The sequence below is a fragment of the Onychostruthus taczanowskii genome, unplaced genomic scaffold (genome assembly GCF_017590055.1).
Source record: "Onychostruthus taczanowskii isolate IOZ18803 unplaced genomic scaffold, ASM1759005v1 scaffold15, whole genome shotgun sequence".
Taxonomy (NCBI): domain Eukaryota; kingdom Metazoa; phylum Chordata; class Aves; order Passeriformes; family Passeridae; genus Onychostruthus; species Onychostruthus taczanowskii.
The window spans coordinates 4,693,518-4,718,999 of NW_024498685.1; the positions used below are offsets into that span (position 1 = coordinate 4,693,518).

The following is a 25,482-nucleotide window of genomic DNA, read 5'->3' on the forward strand; positions in this document are numbered from 1 at the left end:
CTCATAGGCTGCTAAAGGGAGCGGAAGAGAGGAAAAATCAGTTTTCATAAAAGGAACACATCCCAGTTGATAAGTTTTATAATATTAAGAAAGAGTAAGTGGGACTATTACATATGCTCACAGTCTGATTCAATGTTTTCTTCTTTAAAATCTCTTACAGTTTCTTTCCCATTCATAATGATCCCATTGCTACGCATTTTTCCCAACAAGAAACAAAAGGAACTTAATGAGTTCTTTATCCAAACTGTAAAAAATGCAATTGTCTACAGACACCAGCAAGATGCAGCTCAGGTAAGGCTATTTCGGTGATAAATGCATGGATAAGCAAATGTTTGCAGGAAAAACTGGAAGTGGCATAAGCCTCTGTTTGAAAAACAAACTCAATCTCTCTGAACATTCAAAGTGTTTTAGTGAAGATTTGATTAATTTTTGGCTTTATGTACCATGAGGCAGAATTGTTAACACATTCCAATATTGCTTCTCTTAGTATTTCTCTTCAAGCAAGGATGCAGAAAAGTTGCATCTGGGATGACTTCTCAGCCCAGTTTCTAGACCCAGAAGGAAGGATTCAGCCTGTGGAATTTTTTCTTGTCCTAACATCATGTGTCATGTCTACACTACTTTTCCTCAAGGACCAGAGGGGAAAAAAAAGCCCCCACTGAGTGTTTCAACCCAGTCTCTCCCTAAGAACTGAAGCAGGTTTCACAGAGCCCTGTGCCAGTTCCAGCTGCTTTGGGACATGGGAAGAATCTGAATGTCTGGTTAGAGCAGTCATTTGAGCTGAGATGGCTAAACAGGGAGGCAGTAAATACCGCCTGAAGTGTGCAAATAAATGGCTGCCCTTTGTTAGCAAATCATTTGTTACCTCTTTTTTTGGACATAAGGCACTCTTAGGAGGTTTTTTGTGTTTGTTTTTAGTCACTCTTGTTTCATGAAGTATGTGAAGGCACATACACTTTAATGAAAGTCTATTTTTGATATATGAAGCATTTGGAACGTAGACCTGTGCTTTGGTTCTATGATACAAAAGTTTGTTTTGGACAAAAGAAGAACAAGCATGAAAGGAAATGAAATCCCAAGATTTCTTTTAATTTCATTTATTTTTCCTTGATTTTCCTTTTTTTCCATTAAATTTCATTTAATTTCATTCCTTGACTTGTCATTTCATTCCTTTCATGAAATGAAATCCCAAGATTTCATTTAATTTAATTTTGTTACATTTCATATAATTTCATTTTTTTAATTTCAGTTTTTTCATTTAATTTCATTCTTTGATTTGGCATGTCATTTCCTTTCATGAAATGAAAGCTCATTTTGTGAAAGGAAAGGAAATCTCAAGATTTCATCTAATCCCATTTTGGTATGTTTCCTTTAATTTCTTTAAATTTAACTTCATTTCATTTCAATTAATTCCATTGAATTTAATTTCATTTCATTCCTTGACTTTTCATTTCATTTTCATTCATGACATGAAATCCCAAGATTTCTTTTAATTTCTTTGTTTCATTTAATTTATTTTCCTTTTTTAGTTTGTTTCTTATAAAATTTCCTTTCCCTTTATCCCATGTTTTGTTTAATTTAATTTCATTATTTGATTTTTCATTTTATTTCATGAAATGAATTTTCATTTCATGAAATATGAAATCTCAAGATTTCATTTCTTTAGGTTTCCTTTCATTTTTTTCATATTTTTTCATTTAATTTTTTTGCATTCCACTTAATTTCCTTTTATTGCCTGAAGTTTCATTTAATTTCTCTTAATGAAATGAATATGGATGTGTAATGAGAAACAAAGAATATCAGTGAAAATTCCATTTTTGAGGTAACTGAAACAAATTTTTGCATAACAATTGGCATGAAAATCACAACATCCACATGAAGGAAGCTGTTAATATTGCAGTGTGAGAGATGCTTCTTGCCTCTCTGAGATGAAGAGTTATGCTGATGGAGTAACAGCACAGGTGAGAATGGATCCTCCCAACTTATTCTCACAGCTTCACCCCACAGCTGCCACTTTTCAGGATAAAATGGATTTTTGTTTACCCTACATTACTTCCAGGACACATTTAAAAAATGAAATTTATATTTAAATATATTGCTGCTCCTTGACTTTTTCTGCAGTCCTGTCTCACTTCTACATTTGTTGCAGTTTATCACTACATGCTGCTTGCTGCTCCTTCAGCCCACCTTCATCAGTCTTTGTTTTTCTTTTCATCCGAAGGATGGTAAGCACCACTGACTGGCCACAAACAGCTGGTGATTCATAAACACGGTTCCTGGCCCCGGCTGAGTGCTGCAGGAACATCTTCTGGCAGTGGTGATGTGAATAAGCTGCTTGCAGGCACATCATTTCCGCTGCATAGGTCCAGTGTGAACTTTTGATGGCCTACAGGTGTGGCTGTAGGTGTGGACAGTTTTAAATCAAAGATTCATGCCAACAGGGTCTGCATGGAAAGTCTATTCTGTGTATGAATTATGAAAGGATAAAAGGGACCGTGAAACAACCTGATGTGGATTAAAAGTGGTTGCTGTATTAACTGTTATTAATGAAATGCAGTGTGTTTCTGTGGCCACAGCACTGAGGGGATCGATCATGGGTTAAGCCCTTCGTTGTGCTAAAGCTGGTCACTCCCTCAAACAAGTGACAGCACAGAAAAAAACAAGATTGTAGTGCCAAGATCAGGAGGCAGAAATCTGCATGATACAGTCTGTTTGCAGGCTACAGTGGTTGATGGACCAGAGGCTTAAGGTGCTGCTGGAAGGGGTATTGGGAGATGCTGTAAGAGATAACACATGGCAGTAGCTGCCCAACGCCAGGACAGTGTGGGGGAAAGTGCAAGGTCCGTGTTTGCCTTAACAGTGTGTGCACAATTCCATGGCTGCATGCAGATCTGTCTGCTCCTGGACTTCTGCTTAGTTTGCAAAATTGGCATATGGGAGCTATTTCAGGTGCTAGGAGTTAGGCTATTAGGGATGGATTTCTTAATGAAAATTAAATCTCCTTTGCAGTTCAGGATCATTATTGTTCAAAAGTGACTGGAAAGTTTGGGGCTTTCTTTTTTTCCCTTTTCACTGCCTGTCTTGTTACATGCTTTTAGAATTTTGAATGTTTTAGGTTGGTGGCATATGAGTGTTGTTACAAATATAGGCAACTAATATTTGCCAGAGACATAAAAATGGTGTGTAAAACAGAACAAAATGCAGCTTCTTTCAATTTAATGCAGAAATTAAATCTGTAGAGATGAGGTATCCCAGATAGCCCTGCATGTGAATGAGAATTATGTCCTCTCTCCTAGGTCTCAAATTATGAAATGTACCCACTGAAACCAGCTGGAGTTTTGGCACTGAATTTTAATAAGGCCAAGATATAACTAGCAGCCACTGGTTCTTTGTGCCAATAATGAGAGCTATAAGCAAAGTCTTATGGTCTCCCTGAGGTGCATTAGGCCAATGGGTATTCCTTAGTTTGCCGCATTCCTAGATGTTACATTGTGTGCATCTTCTACTCCCCATTGATTTTATCACCATTAAAAATGCTTTGGGGTTCTTTGCTTAAGGGGAGGGAGTAGGAAGGATAAAAAAAACCTTTGAAGCAAACTGTAAAACAATTAAAAGCTCCACGATACTGATTTAGCTGAAACTTGTCTTCCTCTCATCTACAGCTAATGTGAACAAAGAATAAAGGAAGGCCAAAAAACAATGTGACAAGCAAAGTCAGCCTGTTATCATCCTTGTTCTATCAGTAAATGAAACAATGCTTCTGAATGCCTAAAGATAATCCCTTGGGTAGATAGTAATTTTACAGCCAGGTTTAGATCTAATAATACGCTTGCAGCTTATATGAGATCTGTGATGTCACTTTCTCTCATCCCCTTGGTTTGTGGTGCAGATGTAATTTTAATTATATATTATCTTTCTGTGGTCACTCGAATAATTCTAGTCCTGGATATTCCACTCATTTGGCTTATGTACAAAAACATTTTAATGCCTGTACTTTAGAAATTTTAATACATTACATTTATTCATGGATTCAAATTATTGTAAAAGGCTTTTGCCACTATTTACAGAAGAGCAAATTTACCCAGCTCAGAAGAAACAGCACAAATTTAATGCACCACTTAACACCTACTCTAAAGGATCCAGCAAGATTTAAATGTTCAAATATCTTACCCTGATTATCTGCCCAGGGTAAAATTTTTCCCCGAGGCAAAATATTTCCAAAGACAGGGCAGATAGACTATTTGTTTACTTCAATAAATAATACTTTGATAGATTTTCATTTAATAATCTGATATGCAAATTATTTTTTGTATTAGAGCTATTTTGATATCCCATTATAACTCAGTTCTTAACCAACTGGTTTCTTTTAAATTATGATGTCTAGATGAAGGAGCCTTTCATAGTGCTCAAAAGTGAGACTCCTTCAACAACTGTGTGTTGAAACTAAGCCCCCTGTCAGCAGATGAAAGTCCAGAGTTTAATTTATAATCCATAGTAATAACAACTGTACTGTAACAATTTAAGGCTATTGATTATTTTTGGAAAATCACAACAGACCGGTGGGAAAATCCATTATTGAAAATACGTATCCTTTAGCAAGGAGAATTTCCCTGATTTTTCCAGTCATACTGTCTGCTGTGAATGTGTAATCTGAGGTCACATAATCCATGCCAGGCCAGTAGTGATCTGATGATGTTTCTGATGGCCATCAGCTGCTTCTTGGTGTTCTCAAGACAATTTGGAATGACAGGGTGGCAAAGCAGTGAGGAGCTCAGAACTATTCACTGGCATCTCGGTTTGCTGTTCAGTCAGTCTGGCTGGAGACTTACAGTCTACTTGAGTGCTTTTAATGCAAATGCAGAGCAGACAGAAGAACAACATGAGAAGAGTGGGAGCCATGCTTCTCTTTGAGCCCTATGGTGTAAAGCCACACAGAAACTGTGCAGTGGTAATGAGTTGGCCTCCTTTTAATTGGTGTGGCTCTGGGATGCTCTGTAGTCTGCTGTGCCAGGTATAGATCAAAAGAGGCTGTCCTCTGGTCAACAATTGCAACCTCCTCCAGTTTTCCCTGCTTTCCATCCTCATTCCTGGCCAGTCTCTTCCCTGATCACTGGAAGCTACAGTCAGTGGCTCTGCTTTTCCCAGGCTGCCCATACACCTGGGCAAGCATGGGGGATTCCTAGTGAGTGGAAGTACTTTGGTTTTTCAGCATCAGCCATGGGAGCCTAAAAAGGTCAGAAGACTGCATTTTGAGTAACTCTGAAATGAAGGTATTTAAATACTTGCAAAGGGGGGTGGATGTCTCTTGCTCTACAGACTAGCAAAGGAAATGTGCTATAAAGAAGAGTAACTTTTAGTATTTTTCTGGGAAATTATGGCTGGGTTGGAGTTTTAATCTCTGGTACACTGATTCCCAGGGATAAACATGCAGTGATCTCCCCTAAGGGGAAGAGGGACATGTGTGTGTGTACCTGCATTCTAGAGGATAAGCGACAATCTGAAAACCTAATTACTGTGGCACTCTGTTCTTTTCTCTTCCTTCCCCAGTAGTTCCCTGGAGTCTTTCCTTTTCATGAACTAATGAACTATTTTATTCAAGAGCTGCTTGAAATGAGTTGAGCAGAGGTAATCCTCCTGAAAAAGTCTGATCCTCTCCTTGTCAAGGGAAAGCCATACAATTACAAAGAAAAGTTAGTTAAAAATTTGCTAAATACTATGTACATTCCAGGAGCTATGTGTGTGTGTGCTTGAACTGTGTAAACGCAATACAGATGTTTAAAAGTAAATATTTTTCTACAGAAACAGCAGATGGGAGGATTATACACCTAATAGTGTGCAGTATTCTTGCCTTTGTAGAAAACCAAGCAAAATTTGTGTTAGGAAGAAGGTGGTGTCTATTTAAGGATACACACTATATGGCAATATTAAATAATCTAATTTTATTGATTGATAAAGTCAGTAAAACAATGGATCAATCTGGTCCTTTTGTTTTTCTAAGTCTATGGAGGGATGCTGTGATTCTGTTCTACTGGGCTGTTCTCACAGTTTGGTCACCCCATTATCCCCTGCCCTTGTCAGGTGGAAGTGTGGACTTTCCAGAGAGGTAAATGTATGTTTTAAAGATATAGAGAAAAAGTGGGCTAAATATGGAGTTGAACACAGTTCTGAAACCTCTGTTTCTGCTGCTTTTAGTAGAAGGGTATAATTGCTCTAGAATATGTTAAAAAAATTTTGAACATTAAATCTGGTGACTGTGCTTGGGCAGCATGCAGTGATTCTGAGGAGAAAAATTTGTAGCATTATATTAAAAGGAATTTTAGTTATTCACCTTCTTTTAAAAGTCAAGACATTTGCTTGTGGTTTGTCTTCCCACATTAGAATAATTTTTTTAAAAATTATTTCTTTTATTTTTCTTAAAGATGTAATGAGTTTTATAACTTTCTCAGGATTTCTGAAGTGGGTATTCAAACACAACAAAGCCACAAAACCTTGAATGGAAATGATCTCAAAATCCCTATCCTTTTGTACACCTGTTGAAATTTCTTGATCACCCTGTTGATAACTTTCCAAGGAGGAACTGCAGGCTTACCAAATGTGATATTTGGGTTTCAGGCCTGGGCTGAAGTGTCTGGCTGAGGTTCTTGCATCATGAAATGCAGCTCTGCAGTCTCTCTGCCCAAGAGGGATTAAGGACAGAACAAATAACAAGAGTGGTGCCTTTCTTGCCTCCCTGAGGTATACAGGACAAGTTTTGCATTACTGCTGCATCTGTTCCAGTTCTACAGCTCAGAACACCTGTGAGCCCAGGGCTTTTTGGGCACTGTGGCCACAAGAAGTTAGCAAATATCTGCTTGGTTACCTGCTGCCAGCAAGCACAAGCAGCTCTGCTTGCTGTTGCTGACCCTTTGCTCTAAGGCAGCCTTTTAGTGTCTCCTTGGTTGTGGCTCAGAGTGCTTCATTGGACTGTAGACAAGGAATAGGTAGATGGTATCGTGTATATATTCTCTGCTCCACTCCAGCAAACTCTGCAGCAGCCCTAACAACATAATCTTGGCATCTGTCATTCTTTCCCTGATGCATCCACCTCTCTCCATTCCCTTTTGGTCTTTCTCAAGCACTGCAGTCTTATCTCCACTTTTCTTCTTCAGGAGGTGACAGGAGTGATGTCCCTATCCCATAATTCACACATGCCAGCCACCTCAGCTACACTCTGGGCTTCAAAGTGCCATCTCCATGACTTCTTGGAGCACTGCTCACACAGAATCACAGAATCATTTAGATTATAAAAGGCCTTTAATTTTGTTCAGTCCCACCCAATAACCCAGCACTGTCAAATCCACCACTAAACCATGTCCACCAAGTGCCACATCTACATGACTTTTATATACCTTCAGGGTTAGTAATTGAACCCCTTCCCTGGGCAACATATTCCAACAACTGACCACCCTTTTGGCGTAGAGATTTTTCCTAATATCAAATCAAAAACCTTCTTTGGCACAATTTGAGGCCATTTCCTCTTGTATTACTTGGGGAAAAAAAAGACCAACCCCCACCTAACTCCAACCTCCTTTCAGGTGGTTGAAGAGAGTGATAAGGTTCCCCCTGAGCCTCCTTTTCTCCAGGCTGCATAACCACAGCTCCTTCAGCTGCTCCTCATCAGACTGGTGGTCCAGAGCCTTTTCCAGTTTCAGTGCCCTTTTCTGGACATGCTCCAGCACCTCAATGTCTTTCCTGTAGTGAGGGGCCCAAAACTGAATACAGCACTGGAGGTGCAGTCTCAGCAGTGCCAAGTACAGGTGATGACCATGCTTCAGTTTGCAAGAACACATACTTGTGCTAATGGACAGAAACTAAATTGAAGCACCAGGGTGTTCATGGTGCTTAATCTGGTTAAGTCTTTGCATATCCACAGTTGCCAAGAATGATCTTGCAGATAGCACCAGGAAAATGTGAGTATGTATCCAACTTCACTTTCTAAGAGATGTGTGGTGGAGCTCCTTCAGAGGGCCTTCAAAAAAACTAAGTTTGGCCCTTTCTGGGTAGAACAGAGGAGGTTCAAGTGCTCTCAGCACCATTAATCCACAGGAAGTTACTAAACCAACAGGATGCCTTCAGAGGTAAAAGGAGGAAGGACTTAAGTGCTGCTGTCAGTAAATTTTGTGTGTATTTTCCTCTTGTTTTCACCAGCTGTTGTGAGAAGTGAAGATGGACATTTGGCTTTGCCGATCTACAGCATATGAGAAATACCTTTTATTTGAGAAGGGTTGGATCTTTAGCACTGAAAAAAGGCTTTGTCATCTAGAGTGAAAATAAGTAAACTCACATGTTCAGTCATTGGTAATGTCAAGATTTTTAATGACTTTTAAGAATTGTGTTTGCATGGTAAAATCAATTTCTTAAAATACTGTTTATTGAAAATCCAGGTCAAAAGATAGCTTAAGAGCTCTTCCAAATAATGTTTGCAGTAAAAATTTCTCTGGAAAACTGGAAGAGGAAAGAATTGAAAGGCAAACCTGCTTTTTAAAGGAAGCCACTCCCATCACTGAAGGAGAGATGAAAAGTACTTGTATTTGTTTTTTTCCCTTCTTTTGGGTGCTGGTTGTTGTGATGATATCCTATTTTTCCTCTTCTTGATACTGAAGGGCATGGAGTGGTCACAGCTGTATTTTACGTGTCCAGTAAAATAAGGTGAGCAAGAGCTTATTGTGCTTTGAAGGTGGCATCCAGCATCCAGAGAAAACTGGCCTTTGCCCCTGAGTTTTGTGGTGGTGTGATGAGCACAAGCGAAAAAAGAGAGGATAAGAGCAAAAGAAATTAGGAGGTTGCTTCTTATAAGGGCCTGGGTTTCTGCCATGTAGACCTGGCTCACCTCATCATACATTTTTTGCTTTACTCTCCTTTATGATCACAAAGGGACCCTGTGCTTGCTATCCAGGGTGAGGTTCAAACATTGCAAATCCTGTTTATGCCTGTGGTAATTCCCTGTAGGCAATAACGTCAGCGCTGGCCACTTGTCCCAGCCTGATCCTGTGCTAGTAATGAGTATTCGCAGCATGCATTTCAGTGTCTGATTAAATCTTTCTGAAAGGCCATCTGTTTGAGGAGGATGTGGCATTGGCTTTAATACTTTTTATACCTAGTACTCAATGCTGCTCTTTCATGACCTTAGACATAAAGTTTGTCCCCTTGGTTAGTTAGCAACTTTCCTGATACTCTTATCAGAGAAAATAATTGAACCAGGGCTCTTGCAACCTGGTGGGTCACTGTATATATTTGGGGAAATGTTCCTGGATGCTGAAGCCACAGAAATTTCACATAAGCAATGAGACTTTGTTGTGTCCAGGGCTCAGAAAAAGATCTCTGTTTTCTGGAAAGGGAGTAAAGCACATCCAGCTGCCGTTCTTTTATAGCACTCAGAGTAGAATCTGATGTGGTCATATATCTGTTGGTACATGCCAAATCAGTAAGTAATCTGGCCTTTCTGCCTCATGTTTTCATCTGTGCAAAATAGCCAGCCTAAGCAGTGTTAAATTTGTCTTTCAGGGTCATCTTTCTATAGGCTTGGAAGCACAGTTTCTCTTTGTGATTCTGTTGGCATAAAGCAAATCTTGCCCAGCCTATCTTTTCCTGCTTCCTGTTGTTTGTTTTCCTTCATGGTATGGTCTCAGCATTCATCCCTTCAGCTGAAAGGGAAAATTGTTACCCTGAGGTTGTGCACATTCCCTTTCTTTTGTAACTTGTCTCTCTTACTGTTCTTCATCTCTTCTTTCTGTTACCCTTACAGTGTGCTCCCACAGGTTTCTCAGAAGATTCTACTTGAGGTCTCTGAAAGCCCTTGCTTTTCCTGCTTCATCTGTGATCTGGGTGTGGGGTTTTCAAATCAACAAGAGAAAGGAATCTTGTGTTAAATTAAATAATCTGGAGATTACATTTCTGCACAGCAGAGCAATGGTCTTTAATGCTAAGGTGGGATAGAAGATCTAATCTTTGTTTATGTGGTATTTTTTTTGTTGTTTTTACTTACTCTAGACTTCAATCTGCAAGGGGCCTATTGACTGGGGCTGGGAATTTCATATATTAATTTTACCTTGCTGTTCAGAGCAATATCATGTTTGGGTACTTTCCCACTACAAGCAGGCTTTCCTCTGACACATGTAACTAGAGCATAGCAACTAAATTCTTGAGAAAAAAAATCACAGATTTACTGACCTAATTGTACTAACAGAGCTTTCCTTTTCTCTGTCACTTTTAACAATTTCAGTTTTGCCTTTCACATGTCATCCTTTTTTCCCCCCTTTTATATCCTGTTGTTTCCTCATCCTTCCTTTCCTGAGTCACTCCCAGAACTCAAAGGGGAGTTGCAGCATTTGTGGTATTAGTGGGTGATCTTTGAATTTGTCTCTTAGTCTCTCTGTGTCTCTGTTTGCCTACAGTGACCTCTCTCAGCCCCACGCACTGCCTTCTTTTTGCAATACAGTATGACCTTTTCTGAAGCAGTTATGAAAAAGCGGTTCCATGATATTTCATTCCTGTTCAACCATCTTGTCCATCTTTTGGTGTGTTTTGATCTCTGGAGGTTTTTCTCTTGATCTGTCTCAGCTGTTGCTATCTACTTTGCACTCCTTTGATATTTCTCCCTTTTCTCTCATGTCTACTTACCTTAGGAGATCCATACTCCTACTTATAAGAGACACTGACAGTCCATCTTGCCAGCAGGAGAACTGTTCAAGTGGCCAGCATTTGGATGCCAAGTGCATGAAGTCACTTTTCTTTTTAACATGGTGACGAGTCAGTCTGACCATATCTGTGCACGAAGGCAACCAGCTTTGTTTGCTTGGGGCACTTCTCTTCTTGCCACTGTGTCCAGGCTGCCCCAGGGGCTGCCTCTCCCTGCCTGCCTCCGGCCTTCTGGAACCAGCAGAGGCAGAGGCTTTTGCTAGACCCCATCCACTCATGTGGATTTTGAGGAGAATTTAATGTTAGAGTTACTTATTATGGAAAGGGACAGATTGTCTGTCACTGGTAACCCCGAGGAGAGGCTTGCTGAAGTGTGCCCTTGATGTCAGCTGGCTACGAGGCAGGAATCCCTGTGTGGTGTTTTCCGTCTGCCTTTTGTTAAGAGCAGCCTGAATGGTGGTGGAGATTCCTCTCCCTCCTGAAAACCCACCTAGGAAATCCTGCATCTGTGGCAGATAACGCTGCCTTGCCCTGGCTTCACAGCCTGTGAGTGGCCAGGGCTTTTTCCTCTTCCTTCACAGCATCTACCCTTCATTTTTCCCTCCTGCTGGGATAAGCAAGCTATATCTAAGGGAGACAGAGACTAAAGGGGAGCTAAGCACCTCCTTTCTCTCTTCAACAGAAATTTACACTTTTTAATAATGTAATCTCAATTAAAAACATACCAATTAAAATGGGCTTTTTAGTAGCTCTCTGGGGAGAGGGAGCTATAATTCACATTAAAATGTAAAGCTTCAGAAGCAGGGAGAGCTAGGTGCATTGCAAGTGCCCGAATATTCAGTGATTTTAATTACAGTGGAAACTTGATAAATTGCTTTGTGCCACAATCCATTATTAACAGCTTAATGAATATCACTGCTGCCTCTTTTAAACTGCTCCACGGTGAAAATGATTGTCAGTATTTCAGTTGTGAACTCTTGATTTTTTGACATGCCTGTATATTTGCCCCTTAAAGAGAGATAAGGTGGCTGAAAGGCTGCAGGCTTGGCTTTGGGGCTGGGTGAGATCTGCTGGCTGCAGCATCCTGGGAGAGAGAGCCAAGTGGAAAGATGGAGCTGTTTCACCACAGCTGGGATTGGCCAGGGTTTAAATCTGCTCCATGCAGTTTAAGAGCAATGTCTTTGAGCATGCAAAGAGCCAGAGAGGGATCACCAGATCATAAGGCTGCCTTTACACGCACTGTTTCTCTGCATAATGCACAGTGAGGATAGAGGGCTGCTTGGGGTGTCTGCTCAGGGCTAGAGGAGAGCAACAGTGTCACAGCCCCATGGCCAGGCATGCTGCTGCTCAGCTTATTTTGGACGACCAAAGTGCCAGCTGGTTTGAATTTTCCAGGTTTTAGCCAGCAAAAAGCTGACTTGAGGCATGGAATTAGGCAAGTCCTTTTGGAATGCTGAAATGAGACCAGTGCTTGTGCTCAACTTTGAACAGGGATGAAACAGTTATTTTTTCCTTGACAGTTATTATGGCTGTAATTGTGCCAATGTTGTGATGCTACATATTTATATGTGTATTTGTAGTAAAATGGTACCTTTGCCCCACGTTTCAAAGCAGCTTAATATTTCAAAGATAAAGGTTATTATTAGGAATTATATTAGTTTAGATGCTAACAGCAGGTATAGAGGGCTTGTACTTGTACTGAAGTGTTAAATCTTGGGAATTTAAGCAGCTGTCATCTGGCTTCTCTGCAATTTATTGTTTATTGTGGGTGTTCTGTTTCTGTTGATCATGTGGCTGGACCAGAGGGTCACAATCCCAAAGTGGGATTACCACCAGGTTTGACAGGATCCTGACAAGACCTGACTGAGATGCAGGAAAGATCTCAGAACAGAAATGACTGGGAACTGCTCTTCTGATTCAGACAAGTGTCTTTACGGGATAAACATGATTTTTCTGAATATCTTGGGGGTTATTATTCTAATTATGTTTTCCTGTAAAACAAAAAAAATGTATTCACTTTCACTGTCTCAGAAATGTTAACCTTACTTATGATGATGTTAACTTGCACCCTGCCAATTATACAGAATCCTCCTGGGTCATTATATTGATAATTACACACAGGATTTTATTTTTTCTTGTGAAAATCTTTTGTTGACAGAGTAGTAATGATGCCTGGAAGTTCCTTAAGTATTGCTCAGTCAGGGATACGTAAGATATGGGAGATGTCCTCATATATTTGGGGAGAAAGACAGCTTGTATTTGGCATGCTGTTAATGTTTCTGTAGTTGTATTTTTTTTTTTTCCGTCTGACTTTAGGAAGCATTCCAGGCTATCATTTTTCGTGCATCCTTGTACTGGCAGAGGACAAAGTGGCAGGCAGTAATAGAAAATGTCATCTAATTTTTCTTTTGTTCTTTAATTCACACACACGTGCTGATTCTGTGTGTTTATCAGTGTGCACAAAATGCCTATATTTGCAAGATAATAGCTGTGTAAATATTAGAAAGTCATATTGAAACTCTGTGAAGGAAAGGAGAGCAGGGGGCGAATCCTTCCTGCTACTGAGGAGCCATCTATTGGATAAAACTCATAACTGAACCAAGCACCCATGAAACTGTGGAGGATAGCACAGTTTGTTATTGGTCACTGGTTAGCTGAAAATAATCCTTTCCTTCCCAGTGCTTTCACCCACTGTGTTAGAAGCCTGTATCCCTTCATGCACACAAGTCATGAGAGTCAGATGTAGATGTGATTTATGTACTTTAGGTAAAAGCCAGTTTAATATAGCTGAAAATCCGGGATAAATCCTAATGTAGGGTCTAGGTGTGATCATGAATGGATAAGCTGGCAGTAGGATAGCCTGCCAGCAGTGGAGAGCAGTTGCTTGAAGAAGTGATAATGACAATTTCAAATTTTTCCCCATATTGTTAATACAGAATATAAATAACATTAGCTGTACCTTATTTTTTTTTTTTTTTTAAGGAGTACATGCCATTTATGTCAGTCTCAAAACCATGGTCAGTTTAGTTAAAAGAAAAATGTTTTTTTTGTTTTCCTGAAATTACTTAAGGGCATCACAAAACCAAATAATGAGCTGTTCCTTCCATCAAAACATACACAATCTGTATGTTGTGTGATGCAGAAAGAAAGGATCTTGAACAAACCCTGAGAAAAGATGAGGGAGAGCAGGATGTGAGCAGTAAATTCCCTGAATGGCCCTGAAATGTCCTGATGGTTCTTCAAAGTGAGTGGTGGAGCTTTGCAAGAATGTTAAAAGGAGCATATGGGGCTGGAAGAACAAAGAGTAAGAAAGAAAGAATGAGATTCCTGTGCATTTTTTTGAATGTGAGTCAACTGCTAAAACAATAAATTATTATTAATTGGGAATTTAATTTAAGCAAATAAAATTGTCATTTGTGGCAAGTGGAAAAGAACAGAGGGCTGCCTCCAACAGCAGCCTTTAGTCAGCAATTTGAGTCAGCAGAGGGTCAAGCTTCTGGATGTCAAACACTTAGCCTAAAACACTCCCTTCCTGCATCCTCCCTTCCTCGTGCAAATAACAGAGTGGGGGGAGTGTCAGATGGTTTAGTGGGAGGCCAGATGAGCTTTGGGAGAGGATGCATGCATGCAGTGTGCAGTAGGGTGGACAGCTTGCTGCTGCTTTGGGGATGGGTGCCTCCTCCACATGCTGGCATGCATGGCAGGGCCTGGCCTGAGCTATTCTTTCCCCCACCAATCAGTTATTTCTTTTCTTATCTTTCCACACTGTGTATTCTGGTAATGTCACTCCTCCTCTTGTAGCAGCAAAACACATGTGGGGCAGGAGAAGCTCAGCCACCACACACACAGATCCAATATTTATTGTTTGCACTGCAATCATGCCAGGAGTCATTATCAGACTGGTGTTATCCTAAATGTTTTGCAAATACAGAATGAGAAGGTTGCTGTCCACTGATATTTGCTGCCAATGTCTGTTGCTCACCACAATGCAGAGACTGGGAAAGCTGGATGTGACTCTCCAGCCACTGAATTTTGGGCTGCTTTCTGATCCTTCCCCAGGTGTGCATGTGATGGAGGGAGCTGGTTATGCTGCTGTGCTGTGACCTGGGCTGACACTGCCAGCCCAGTGTGACAGAGCCGCCAAGCAGCTGCCATAAACTCCATGACACTTCTTTACCATTAGACTGAATTTCATGGTGAAAAACTTAGTGCTTGTCTTAGATACCTGAGCCTGGTACTAGAGGGAAACTCCCCAGAGTATCCAGTTCACTAGAGGTGTAAATAGACTGGGCTGCAGACAGTCTCTTGATTTTACACTGAACAGCTACAGGAAGGGTTTCCAGCTCTCAAGGATAGCTGTGGGTTTCTCTGTGGGCCCACACAGTTTATAAAACAACCAAATAGGAGTGCATCTTATTTTTTTCCTACCCATAACTGTGGTATCTCTATATCTTACATAGCACTTCAGCCAAGTCTGGCTTTTGGTTAGGATCTAAAAACCAGTCTGCTCCTGAAAGAGCTGGTAACACCTGTATTAAGAGTATATCAACTACAACCAGTTCTGTTCTTTCTCTTAATTCGCTAACAGATCTGAAATTCAAATTGATTTTCATCCCTGGTCTGTGTGAGACCGTATGGAGAAGGAGGCTGCTGTCTTTCAAGATGTGAGCCCTCTAGTGCCACTTGCAGCAGAATAAACTGAGGGGAGATGGGTCACTAACAAAATCTTGGTTTTAAGAATTCCCTCCAGCTTTATTTTCAGGTTGAATTAGGCTTAATCCCTCTGTATGCTACTAATGCTTTTACTTTTGCATTTTGAAGGTCAGAAAGGTGCAAAATTTTTGAGAAGGAAACCACCAGTACCTGTGGACACTTCCCCCTCGTGAATGGAGGCACTACTATGTGAAAATCATTTTGTATTTTTCAGCAGTTTGATTTTTATCTTATCAGCATGCTTTATTAAAGATATATTTAAAACATATATATATATATATATACAAACACATTATAAACAAGTACAGGCTGTGGAGTCGCAGACATTATGGATGTAGCTGGTGAAATTTTATGATTTACCATAGCTGTCGTGAGTCCCTGGAGGAGGGGAAACCTCTGAAAAGGTTCAGGGCTGGGGTGGACTGCCTGGGGATGCTGTGGGAAGTCAGGGTTTGCTGGGTTTTTAAGAACAGGTTAGACAAACAGCTGTCAGTGCTGGTTTGGCTGATGTTGCCTTGTGGCAAGGGGATGAAGCAGATAACTTGCCGAGTTCCTTCCAGGGCTCCTTCTCCTCTATGATGATGCGTTTGCCTTAAACTCTTTGAGTCTGTGTAAATCTGTTTATATCCTAGGTCTTAAACGGTTTTCTGAGATCATCATTAGCTTCTCTTCACGGTGTTTTATAAGATTTGATGTCTGTTGTACCGATTTTACAGATGGAGAAGCTGCACCAGCTATAACTCTGCTTTACAGGCAAAAAAGGGAGTGCAGCTTAAAGCATCTCAGCTTCTGTGGAAGGGCAGTGCTTTAACCAGTAAATCATATTGGCCACTTTGCAGGTGTAGTGGCAAACTCAGCCAATAAAATCCATATCATATTCTAATTCAGGCTTACTCTTGACTTTATTTTTTTTTTTAATTTTTTAGAAGAACATTGGTCTCAAGGAGAAGATCTGTTTTGTTGCCATGTTTGACTCTTTCTGTCCAGGTGCCTTCATCTATTTGCTGACAAGCCTGCCCCTCCTGGGGGCAGCTTTCATTTTGCTTTCTTGCAACGTTTTTGTAGGGACACATTCCTTTCAAGTAGGAAGCAAAGGCATTGCTGTGGCTTCTGACATCAAATGCAGTGTTATTAAAGGCTCACAGGGTTCTCTTATAGATGTGAACTACTGTCAAAAAATTGCGTGCAAGATTAGTGATGATAATATAAGAAAATAGCAAGTCCAAAGTTATACAAAATCTACTCAGCTTGGGGTTTTATTATAGGTATTAAGATCAGATCAGACTGGCAGAAGGCTGCTCCACTTTCAGAATCAGCACTCAGTGAATTTTTCTTTTTTGCTTTACATTTAGTCATTTTTTAAAGTGCAAGTTATATTACTTTGTAAGACCTGCCTGCCCTCAGAGCCTCGGCCCATTGACTGTAAAACATTGCAGTGTTTTCTTCTGCCGATATTAACAAATGCAAACAAAAGAGCTTTAATTGCCAGACTGAAAAGTCTCCCAGCCTCTCTTGAGCAAAGGCCATACCCTGGAGTCCAACAGAGCCCAGGTCCTTCCAGAGCTGAGTATCACCTGTGGGAGCACCATGTCCTCAACCTTCAGACATACAAATTTGAGGGCTTCTCATTTGATTTGAGCTTCTGTGTTCAAGCAAAAGGCAAAAGGATGCTCTCTCTGGAATGTTTTGGAATTGGATATATTGGCAGAGAAATTGGCTTATTTTTTGTGATTTCACTGAGAAACGAAATGAAGCCTGCAAGTGTTAGAGGTTGAATTTGATCCTTTCAAAGATGTTTGGCAAAATGATAGTTTTAGTGGGACTGCATTTTGTGCTTCTTTTTCAAAAGGATCTGGGTAGCTACTGCAGTGCTTTATTGATAAGTTCATTGTGACACAGGTTTGTCTTACCTAAAAAAGAGGGTTGCCAAATCAAGCTTATAAAAATCTTCCTGGATATACATTGACTTAGCAGTGTTTGTACAAGTTTGCTGAAATAATGTGAAATGTGAGCTTTCTCCTTGATAGATAAGGATTCTGAAATCTATCTTTTTGAGTTTGAATCCGAGCATTTGAGAAAGACGCAGGAAGGCCTGTACAGTTTATTGTGATTGGTATTATGTTTGCAGCATCACATTTGCATGACTTTTACACCACAAGTGCTTTACAGACTATCAATCAATGATGTAATTTATTTTGATTCATCATAAAGTAGATTTTTGTGTTTCTGGGCTCTTTTGAACTCAAAATGCAGATCTGAACTATCAGAGTGGTACAAAATTTGAGTATAATTTGCAGAAAACATGATTGAAATCAAAACATTAAGAACTAAAATTCAAGCTGATAAATATTCGGTAGATTTCCTTAAGTAATTTTTTACTTCAGCTTGCAGAGAAGTTGAACAGCTTAATCTCTGTACCAAAAGCATGCCCCAAGGGTCCCCTGTGTCCCCAAAGCATGGTGAATTTGCCAGAAGGTCAGCTGGCACGTCAGCCTCAGATAGGAAACCGCAACTCCCTGTTCAGGAGGGAGCAAGCTGGAGCCATCCCTTGCCTCCTGTGACAAAAGTCACGCTGCATCTCGCGTGTGCGCGGTACATCTCTCTCCTTCTGACAGCTGTGGGGCTGGAGAGCCATGGTTTGAGGAGGGGAGGTGGATTCTGGCGGCCTGGCCTTCCCTGGCAGCGCACACGTCTGTTCTTCCAGCGCGGAGCGCGCCGCTCGTTCCGCCTCCGTGCAGAGCCGCTCCTCTGCGCGGCCAGGTGATGCCTAAGGAGACTAATGAGAGGAATGATACGGCCCAGAACACCGGTGTCAGGAAATATACTGCAAGGTGTCTATCTTGGGGAAGCTGTAAGCGGAGCTTGTCTTATTATATATTTCAGAGGGGATGTCTGTGTCACCGCCGAGTTAGACATTCACCCTGTCCCACACTGCATTCAAATTATATGGGTTTTGTTCGAATCGTAGCTTTCCATTCAATTATCATTGGCTTAATGACAGGCTCTGTGTTGTACAGGGGCAAATCAAGAGTCCATCGCATTAGCACGCCATTCTTTTGTGGCAGGAATTTGTTTCTGAGGCCATTGTAACATAACTATGCAAGTGTCAGAGGACAGGATGGAGGCTATTATGGGCTTCTGCTTTTTGTGAGGAAAATCAAACAAATGTCCCTGATGGAGAAAGGAAGCCAGCAGCTAGATGTGATGACCAAAGAATGCTTTTGTGCAGTGGCACTGTAAGTACCTGGTCTGTTGTTAAATTAAGAAAAAAACTTAATTTTTAAATATTTTTTTTTCCTTCTGCTGTCAGCTGAATTGGAGAAACCCCCCTGCCCGTGAATTTTCATGAGATGCTTTTTCCTTATTTCTAGCACTTAACAATCCAATTATATTTGGGTTTATGCTAGTATTTGCCTCTATTGCCATTGTTAGGTTTTGGAATCAGAGCAATTTTTCCATCCTGATGGTGCGGAAAAAAATATGTTTCATTATGCCTTGTTATAACCCTGGAAATCTTTTCTCTCGCTTGGGTTGAGGATAATTTTTTATGTGGCACTCTATACTGATGCCTAAAGTGAAGCAGAATGAAGCATAAGGAAGAGAAGCTTTGCTGAAATATAGCTCCTTCCACTGTGTAGAATTCTCTTGGAAGAAAGCTTGCTTCTCTGTAATGTTATGCTTTTCCCCCCCTACTATTATTCAAGTTGTTTTTACAAATGAATGTTGTTTTTGCAAGGTTTTTTTATGAAGCCATTGCTCTTAGCAACCCCTGCTCACCTGTGGGCAAGTTACATGGCACAGATCAGGTATCCAGTTTTTTCTGGATAGGATGACCTTAAAAACAGATTTTGCAACAAGACAAGGTTTTAAATTCCTAACCAAATATATTATGTGAGTAATAAAAAGAGCTCCTCAAAATGGCCACAGAGGCATTTCAGAGCACATTCCTGGGAATATTCACTTGTGCTGGTATTCATTAAGTTTGCTTTTAGCAAAAATTCTCATGAATGAAATTGTATTCAGTAGTCATTATGATTATTACTTTGCTATCACAGCAATAACCCGATGCTTTGTATAAGGCCAGGACCTGATTTTGTTTAAGGCTGGAGAAACATCTTACAGGGTCTCTAGAGAATGTATTGTCTAAATATAAGACCAGGCTCGTCTAACAGCTCATGACTAGGAGCAGCAAACCCTTAGAGGGCAGTGAGTTTGTTTATAGGAAAATTCACAGCTAGAGAAGGATGGATGCAGAACCATGGCAAATGTTACACCTTTTGAGCTGCAGGAGGCTACAGTGCTACAATTCCACTGAAAAGGAATGTAATTATACATTTTTATGTTATGAAGGTAGTTTAGGTGATGGTGGCTAGTCTTGCAGATAAAGAGACTGCCTCTACAGATGCGGTTCATTACTACTTTGAATTGGTTTATCCACCTGCTAATGAACACACTGGAACTGGACTCTCCTGGTTTTTTTGGGTTTTATTTTTGTTGTTGTTGTGTTTTGTTTTTTTGTTTTTTTTTTTTTTTTTCCTGTTGTCATTGTTTCTTTTTTGTCTTGTGTGTTTATTTATTTGGTTTTGGAATTTTTTTTTTTGTTAGGTTGGCTTTTTTTTCTTTCTTGTTTGCTTGTTTTTTTCAATTTTAAAAATGGCTTAATACAAATATATGTACCAGCGAAATCCCTGAAGCACAGGGTATGCCAAAGAGTTGGACTCTGAGTCATGCAATACATGAACTCCCAGGACATGAACAAACTTTTCCTTCCTAGAAAAATTAAACAAGATTTTGAGCTATTCACAGCTGAAGTCTGCATGGAGTCTCACTTCCTCCAATCTACAAGAACATAATGGAGCAGAGGTATCCTATCATGCTGGTGGGAATTGTGCCTCCGTCTAGGCACAAGGAAGTGTTTTCAGAGCTGCAGCTCATTTGCAGAGCACAGTGTCTGTAGCGTTTCTCTGTGTGCCTTCACCTGCTGGTGAAAAAGCACATCTCCCATGCCTTGGAGGTGATTCAGTCTGACTGGAGAATGTGCAGAGTCCTTCAGCAGGCACTGGCTGCTATCCAAAGCATTGATTTTTGGGTGTACCAGGGCGCAAGATGCTCGTTGGGTACAAGGTACATAATGGAAAGATTCTCTGGGGTGGAGGGAAGGGGCTGCTGAAGAGGCACTGTGCCAATCCCTTGTGTTATTCAAACCCCAAAATAACCATTCCTCTGCCTGTAGATCGATCAGAACAGTTTGTTGGCAGTAGAGCTAAGCACAGGACACTGAGTATTTCTTTCAAGTGTTTTCTTGTCTCATTGCTCTCTTTTCCCATGTCGTGTGAAAAATAAATAATCTGATTAAGTCATCTGACATTTATAATTAATTACTTCTTCCTTATTCTTATCTTGTTTTCCTGTCCTTTTCTCTGGCCCTTCTTTTTTCTACTTTATCTCTCAAACATCAGATCCAAGAAATCATTCAAATTATTAATTTTTAACAGACAAATACAGTTTACAGGATGTTCTTTTCTTTTGAAGAAAAGCTTGGTCCCTTCTTTTGTCCATTCCACTGCACAAGCTGTCATGTTCTCGCACTGCAGTCACTTCTAAGTCCTTGAGCTATCATGTATTCTGTTGGTATTTGAGGAATTGAAAATCAATCACACAGCCTTATGGCTTAGGTTCAGCACAATTCTATTATGCCCACTCGCAAAAGTCAATTCAAACCTTTTGGGTTATATTTCAAAGCCTAATCAAGCTTGCTGTCCACACTGGTTGGGAGTCAGCTCACTCTTGGCCATAGGTCTGTTTATTAGAGCTTTTGTGTCAGAAATAAGTGTGAAAGAAACAGTTCTCATAACAGTAGGATCATTCAGTGGGCATTTTGCAAAGACAAACCACGCAAACATGTTTTGTGGTAGGGCAATGCTTACTGTTTTAATATGGTTCTGCAAATATATTCTTAAGGAGCTGTTTAAAGAAAGACTATCTTGTTACAAGTGATCATAACTGTACTTTCTCATAAAAAGATGTCCCAGTTTACTGAGATTAGATTTCAGCCCTGTCACACTAAGCTAGTATAGAAAGTAATGTAGGTGCAACCCTGAACTTAGATTGTGAGTTCCGTGCTTTGGACCATACAGACAAATGAGGGTGGTGCATCCAAGCAGATGGACCAGCTCCTCCAAGCATGATTTGTGCTGCCTTCATCTGGCAGGGGCACATGGAGCCTGCATGTACAGTGTCTGTGTCAATCCCCTGATTCCCAGCAAGTGCCAAGAACTCAGCCTAACATAAAAGAAGCTCTGTGCAGAGCTGGCCATTAGCAATCCTCTGTGAAGGATGCATAACATACCTCTTGTGGATTGGGGGCAGATCAGTCTCATCTCACTGGGAAGAAAGCAATGACAGGCTGTTAGTTATGGCATTTCCAGCTGATTTATAGAAGCCTCCTCGTTCGCTGAAAGGCTGGTGGCCATTCTGTAGGAGCCAAGCATGCGCTATAAATAGGAAGTAGCTCTCTGCTTCCATCCCCCATGGAAGGCATTGCTCTGTGACCCATCCCTCATGTTCCTTGTTCTGCAGAGGCGCAGAGATTTTCTCCAGTGGATGCTTGACGCCTGCGCCTCAGCCGGGTGCCCGGGTGTGCTCGGCCCATCTGCTGCTCCCAGACAGAATGAGGCGCCTCTGGCTGGCACAGCCCCATCTGAAAAGGCTCAGAAGATGCTAACAGAGGATGAGATAGCAGGCCAAGCTTTCCTGTTCCTGATCGCTGGCTATGAGACCACCACGAGCGCGCTGTCCTTTGCCACCTACTTGCTGGCCACCAACCCGCAGTGCCAGGAGAAGGTGCTGCGGGAGGTCGACGAGTTCTCTGCAAAACACGTGAGTATGGTGTGCTGGCCTGGGGCTTTGTGCAGGGAGCAAGGCAGTGTAAATCTATCAACACGAGAGATGGCCTAGAAACTTTGTGTCATAGTGAATGCTTAACTTCAAAGTTTTGTTTTAAATGTTAATTTTTTTTTCTTCTAGCAGCCAAACAAATGTGTGAGATTTTTTGGTTTTTGTTTTTAAAAAATGGTGTTCATGGTATCTAATTCTCTTATACTGTGTTCAAATTACTTTTCCACTATCTGTATTTGCCAAGGGCATTTTTGTTTCCAGGAGCTGGAGTTATTTACTTGTTTCATTCATATATGGCAGGCCTAATTGTGCCCTCATGTCTGGTGAGTTCAGCTGCCTTCCCTAAGGCCTGCCAAGATATGAAGGTGCAACTTGACCTGGAGTATGGGCAGTTTATGTGTAATGCTAGGGGCAGACTTGCACACAGAACCCCCTACTATGCAGCCCCAAGGAAAATATGGTTAATCTCCTCATCAGTTCCTGAAAGCTGACAGCCTAGGAAACCAAAGGGGAATTGGTGGGAGAGCTATCCTACAGGAGAGGTGTGTGATGTCATTCATATGACTTCTTTCTGTAGATGGGGATGTGAAATGGTAAACATTTCCATGAAAATGTGTAGAAATCTGAGTGCAATCAGTCATTAGCTGGCTGGTTCCTTAAGGATATTCCATGTAGGAAGTCCATGGATATGGCCATGTCTACATGGACAAGAGTGTGCTCCTGTAGGCACAGACTCATCATCCAGCTCAGCTGGTAGTGGGGGCTGTTGGGTACACCCTCTAAGCACCTCAGGAGTTTATTCTGGGGTAGTTAAAGACTAGTTCTGTGTGTACCAAATTTCCCTTAGCAGTTGGTCTGGTCCAGTTCCAGTTAAAGGAGCCCTTGCTGTGCACTTGGAGACTGCAGTGTGAGTCAGTGCAAGAGGTTCACACGTGGGTGTGATTCTGATTCAAGCTGGAGAACTAAATGGACCCTGGCTTGTGTATGGTCTGACTGAGCTGCCATTCACTATTAATAATGTTTCCATAATAATCAAATTCACATGCTTAATTCTTGACTCTCTTGGTTCTCTATGAATATTTTGCTAATAATTTCAGCTTTTGCACTATGTAGGAGAGGTTATGAAGCTAGGGACACTTGTGGCAGTGTCCCTAGTCAGTGCAGAGAGTTTGCACTCAAATTAATTTCTGCTCTATACAAATTCTGTATGAGGCTCCACTCAAACTGGTGTCCTCATCCCAAACCATGCTGTCCCATGTCATATAGTGTTTGAAAATACCTTTCAAATAAATTCCCTGTACTTTCTTGTCAGGTTTAGCTGTAGATGGTGCACATATGGCTGTATGGCCAAGGAGAAGAGAGGGAGAGAGGGATAATGGTTCATCTGCAGTCCCTGATAACAGGGAATTTGTAGACCTGATCTGTGCAGCCCCATCCTTCAAAAGATTTCCTTTTATAAACAGTTCATGATTTGGCAGGGTGGTGGGAGGGGGCAATACACTGCTCAAGGAGCCCATCCCAGAATAAGGAAAAGGGTGCAGCAGTTCAGTCCCCTTAGTGACTGCAATTAACTACTTTTAGCCTAGAAAATGAGATCTATGTGAACGGTTTGTGAGTTACGGGAGCAGAAGCTATTTTAGAACTGGTATATATAGATGCTGTGTGCAGTTGTCATGCAAGAGAGAGGAAGGGAGGGACACAGAAGCTACAGGCTCAGTTAGTTATCAAGTCAGTTGCTAAGAAATTTGATTAGGTTATTGCTTGTACTCAGCACATCAGCTTTTTGCTCTTATCAAGGTACTCTGCAGTTTTCAGAAAGGAAGGGCTTTAGAAGGCCAAAACATGGGGAATGGTACAGTCAGATTGTTTTGACATGTGGTGGAAGACTGTTTTGATTTGCAGATATGCAAGTATTAAACACAGTACCCTCTTCCACCAATTTATACTCAGGTAATTATAACTACAAAATGTCCTCTACCACGTCCCCCTTCTGTCCTCCATCCATTTCAGGTGGCTGATGCAGCATGTTTTATTGCCCTAATCTGTGGTGTGGAGCTGCAGTTTGATTTTACAGCAGCTGCTGTGTATCATCCCAGAGATGATTGTACTTTGGTGGTGGACAGAGTGATTTATATACTCATTTACCAAAGTTTATAAAGACATGTGAGAGCCATCTGAGAAAAGGTGCTATAAATGACAGGCACAGTTCCAGCTTTTTGGCACACCAGTCAAAAACACAAAGCATGGTGACCTTGTAATAGCCAATAATGGAGCAAGGCTGGTCCATCTGAGCATATAGCAGTATTTTGGTGGCTCAGGGTATTGCTCTTGAGGATACCCCTGTTTTTGCTGTGATCTTCATTTGTCTGTCTTGCACGGTAGGTACGTTGGGAGAGCATAAAGGGGATGGAGAAAGCTGAGTCAATGCTGTGTTAGAGATCCCTGGGCAGGCGTGGCGCAGACTGCTGCAGTGTGGCGCAGAAATACAAAGCTGGGTGCTGGAAGTGTCTAGTCTCAGTGCTGGCAGTCAGATACCCAGAGGAGACAGGACCATGTTATCCTGCTCTGTTGTGTCCAGCCAAGTTTGTTTCAGAGCTGTCTTGGGAGGTCTCACTGCCGATCTCTACCACACAGCCTGAATAGACTGTGGAGATGGCACTTCCAGGCAGGTATCCTCAGAAAACAGTGTCTGAGTGAGTCATGGGTTGTCATCTTTTTCTTTTTACCTCCAGAACCATCCTCGTCTGCTTGCTAAAGGACGTTTTAGGTCTTTTCTTGACTGACAGCTCAGTGTCGAGGCTTCATGGTGTCTCTGCCTCAAAGTGAGAAGAGGCACCTGGCCCAGTTTAGTCTGGCAGGCAGGAGAAGCCTGTAGCCTCAGTTGTTGTAGAGGGCAGGACATTGCCCCCTCTCCTCTATCTGGGTGTTTAAGGTGTAGGGAAAGGGCATGCAGAGCTTTTCATCTCTGGGGAAGCAGAGAGACAAAATACTGAGTGGTGGTTGGTTGTCACCACACACTGTAACTTCCCACCATGCTACTTTTGAATCCCTGTGTGTGCTCCAACGCTATTGGAAAAGACAAGCATAATTCTTCTAACACACAAATAAAATTCAAATTATAGAGACTCTGACCTGACCCTCATCATAAATCCCTTGAGAGTGTAGCGTGTGCCCTGTGAAGGGCAATCTGCTAAA

The 25,482-nt window shown here is 41.3% G+C and overlaps 1 protein-coding gene across 3 annotated transcripts in view; it reads left to right on the plus strand.

Moving 5' to 3' along the window:
* Window positions 1–25,482, plus strand: part of TBXAS1 (thromboxane A synthase 1) — a 227,858-nt gene that overhangs the window by 139,064 nt on the left and 63,312 nt on the right. For all 3 annotated transcript variants that reach the window (XM_041398879.1, XM_041398880.1, XM_041398881.1), the window contains 2 exons: window positions 161–291; window positions 21,970–22,269. In XM_041398879.1, the coding sequence (XP_041254813.1) occupies window positions 161–291; window positions 21,970–22,269 (431 nt within the window). The remainder of the gene's footprint in view (window positions 1–160; window positions 292–21,969; window positions 22,270–25,482) is intronic.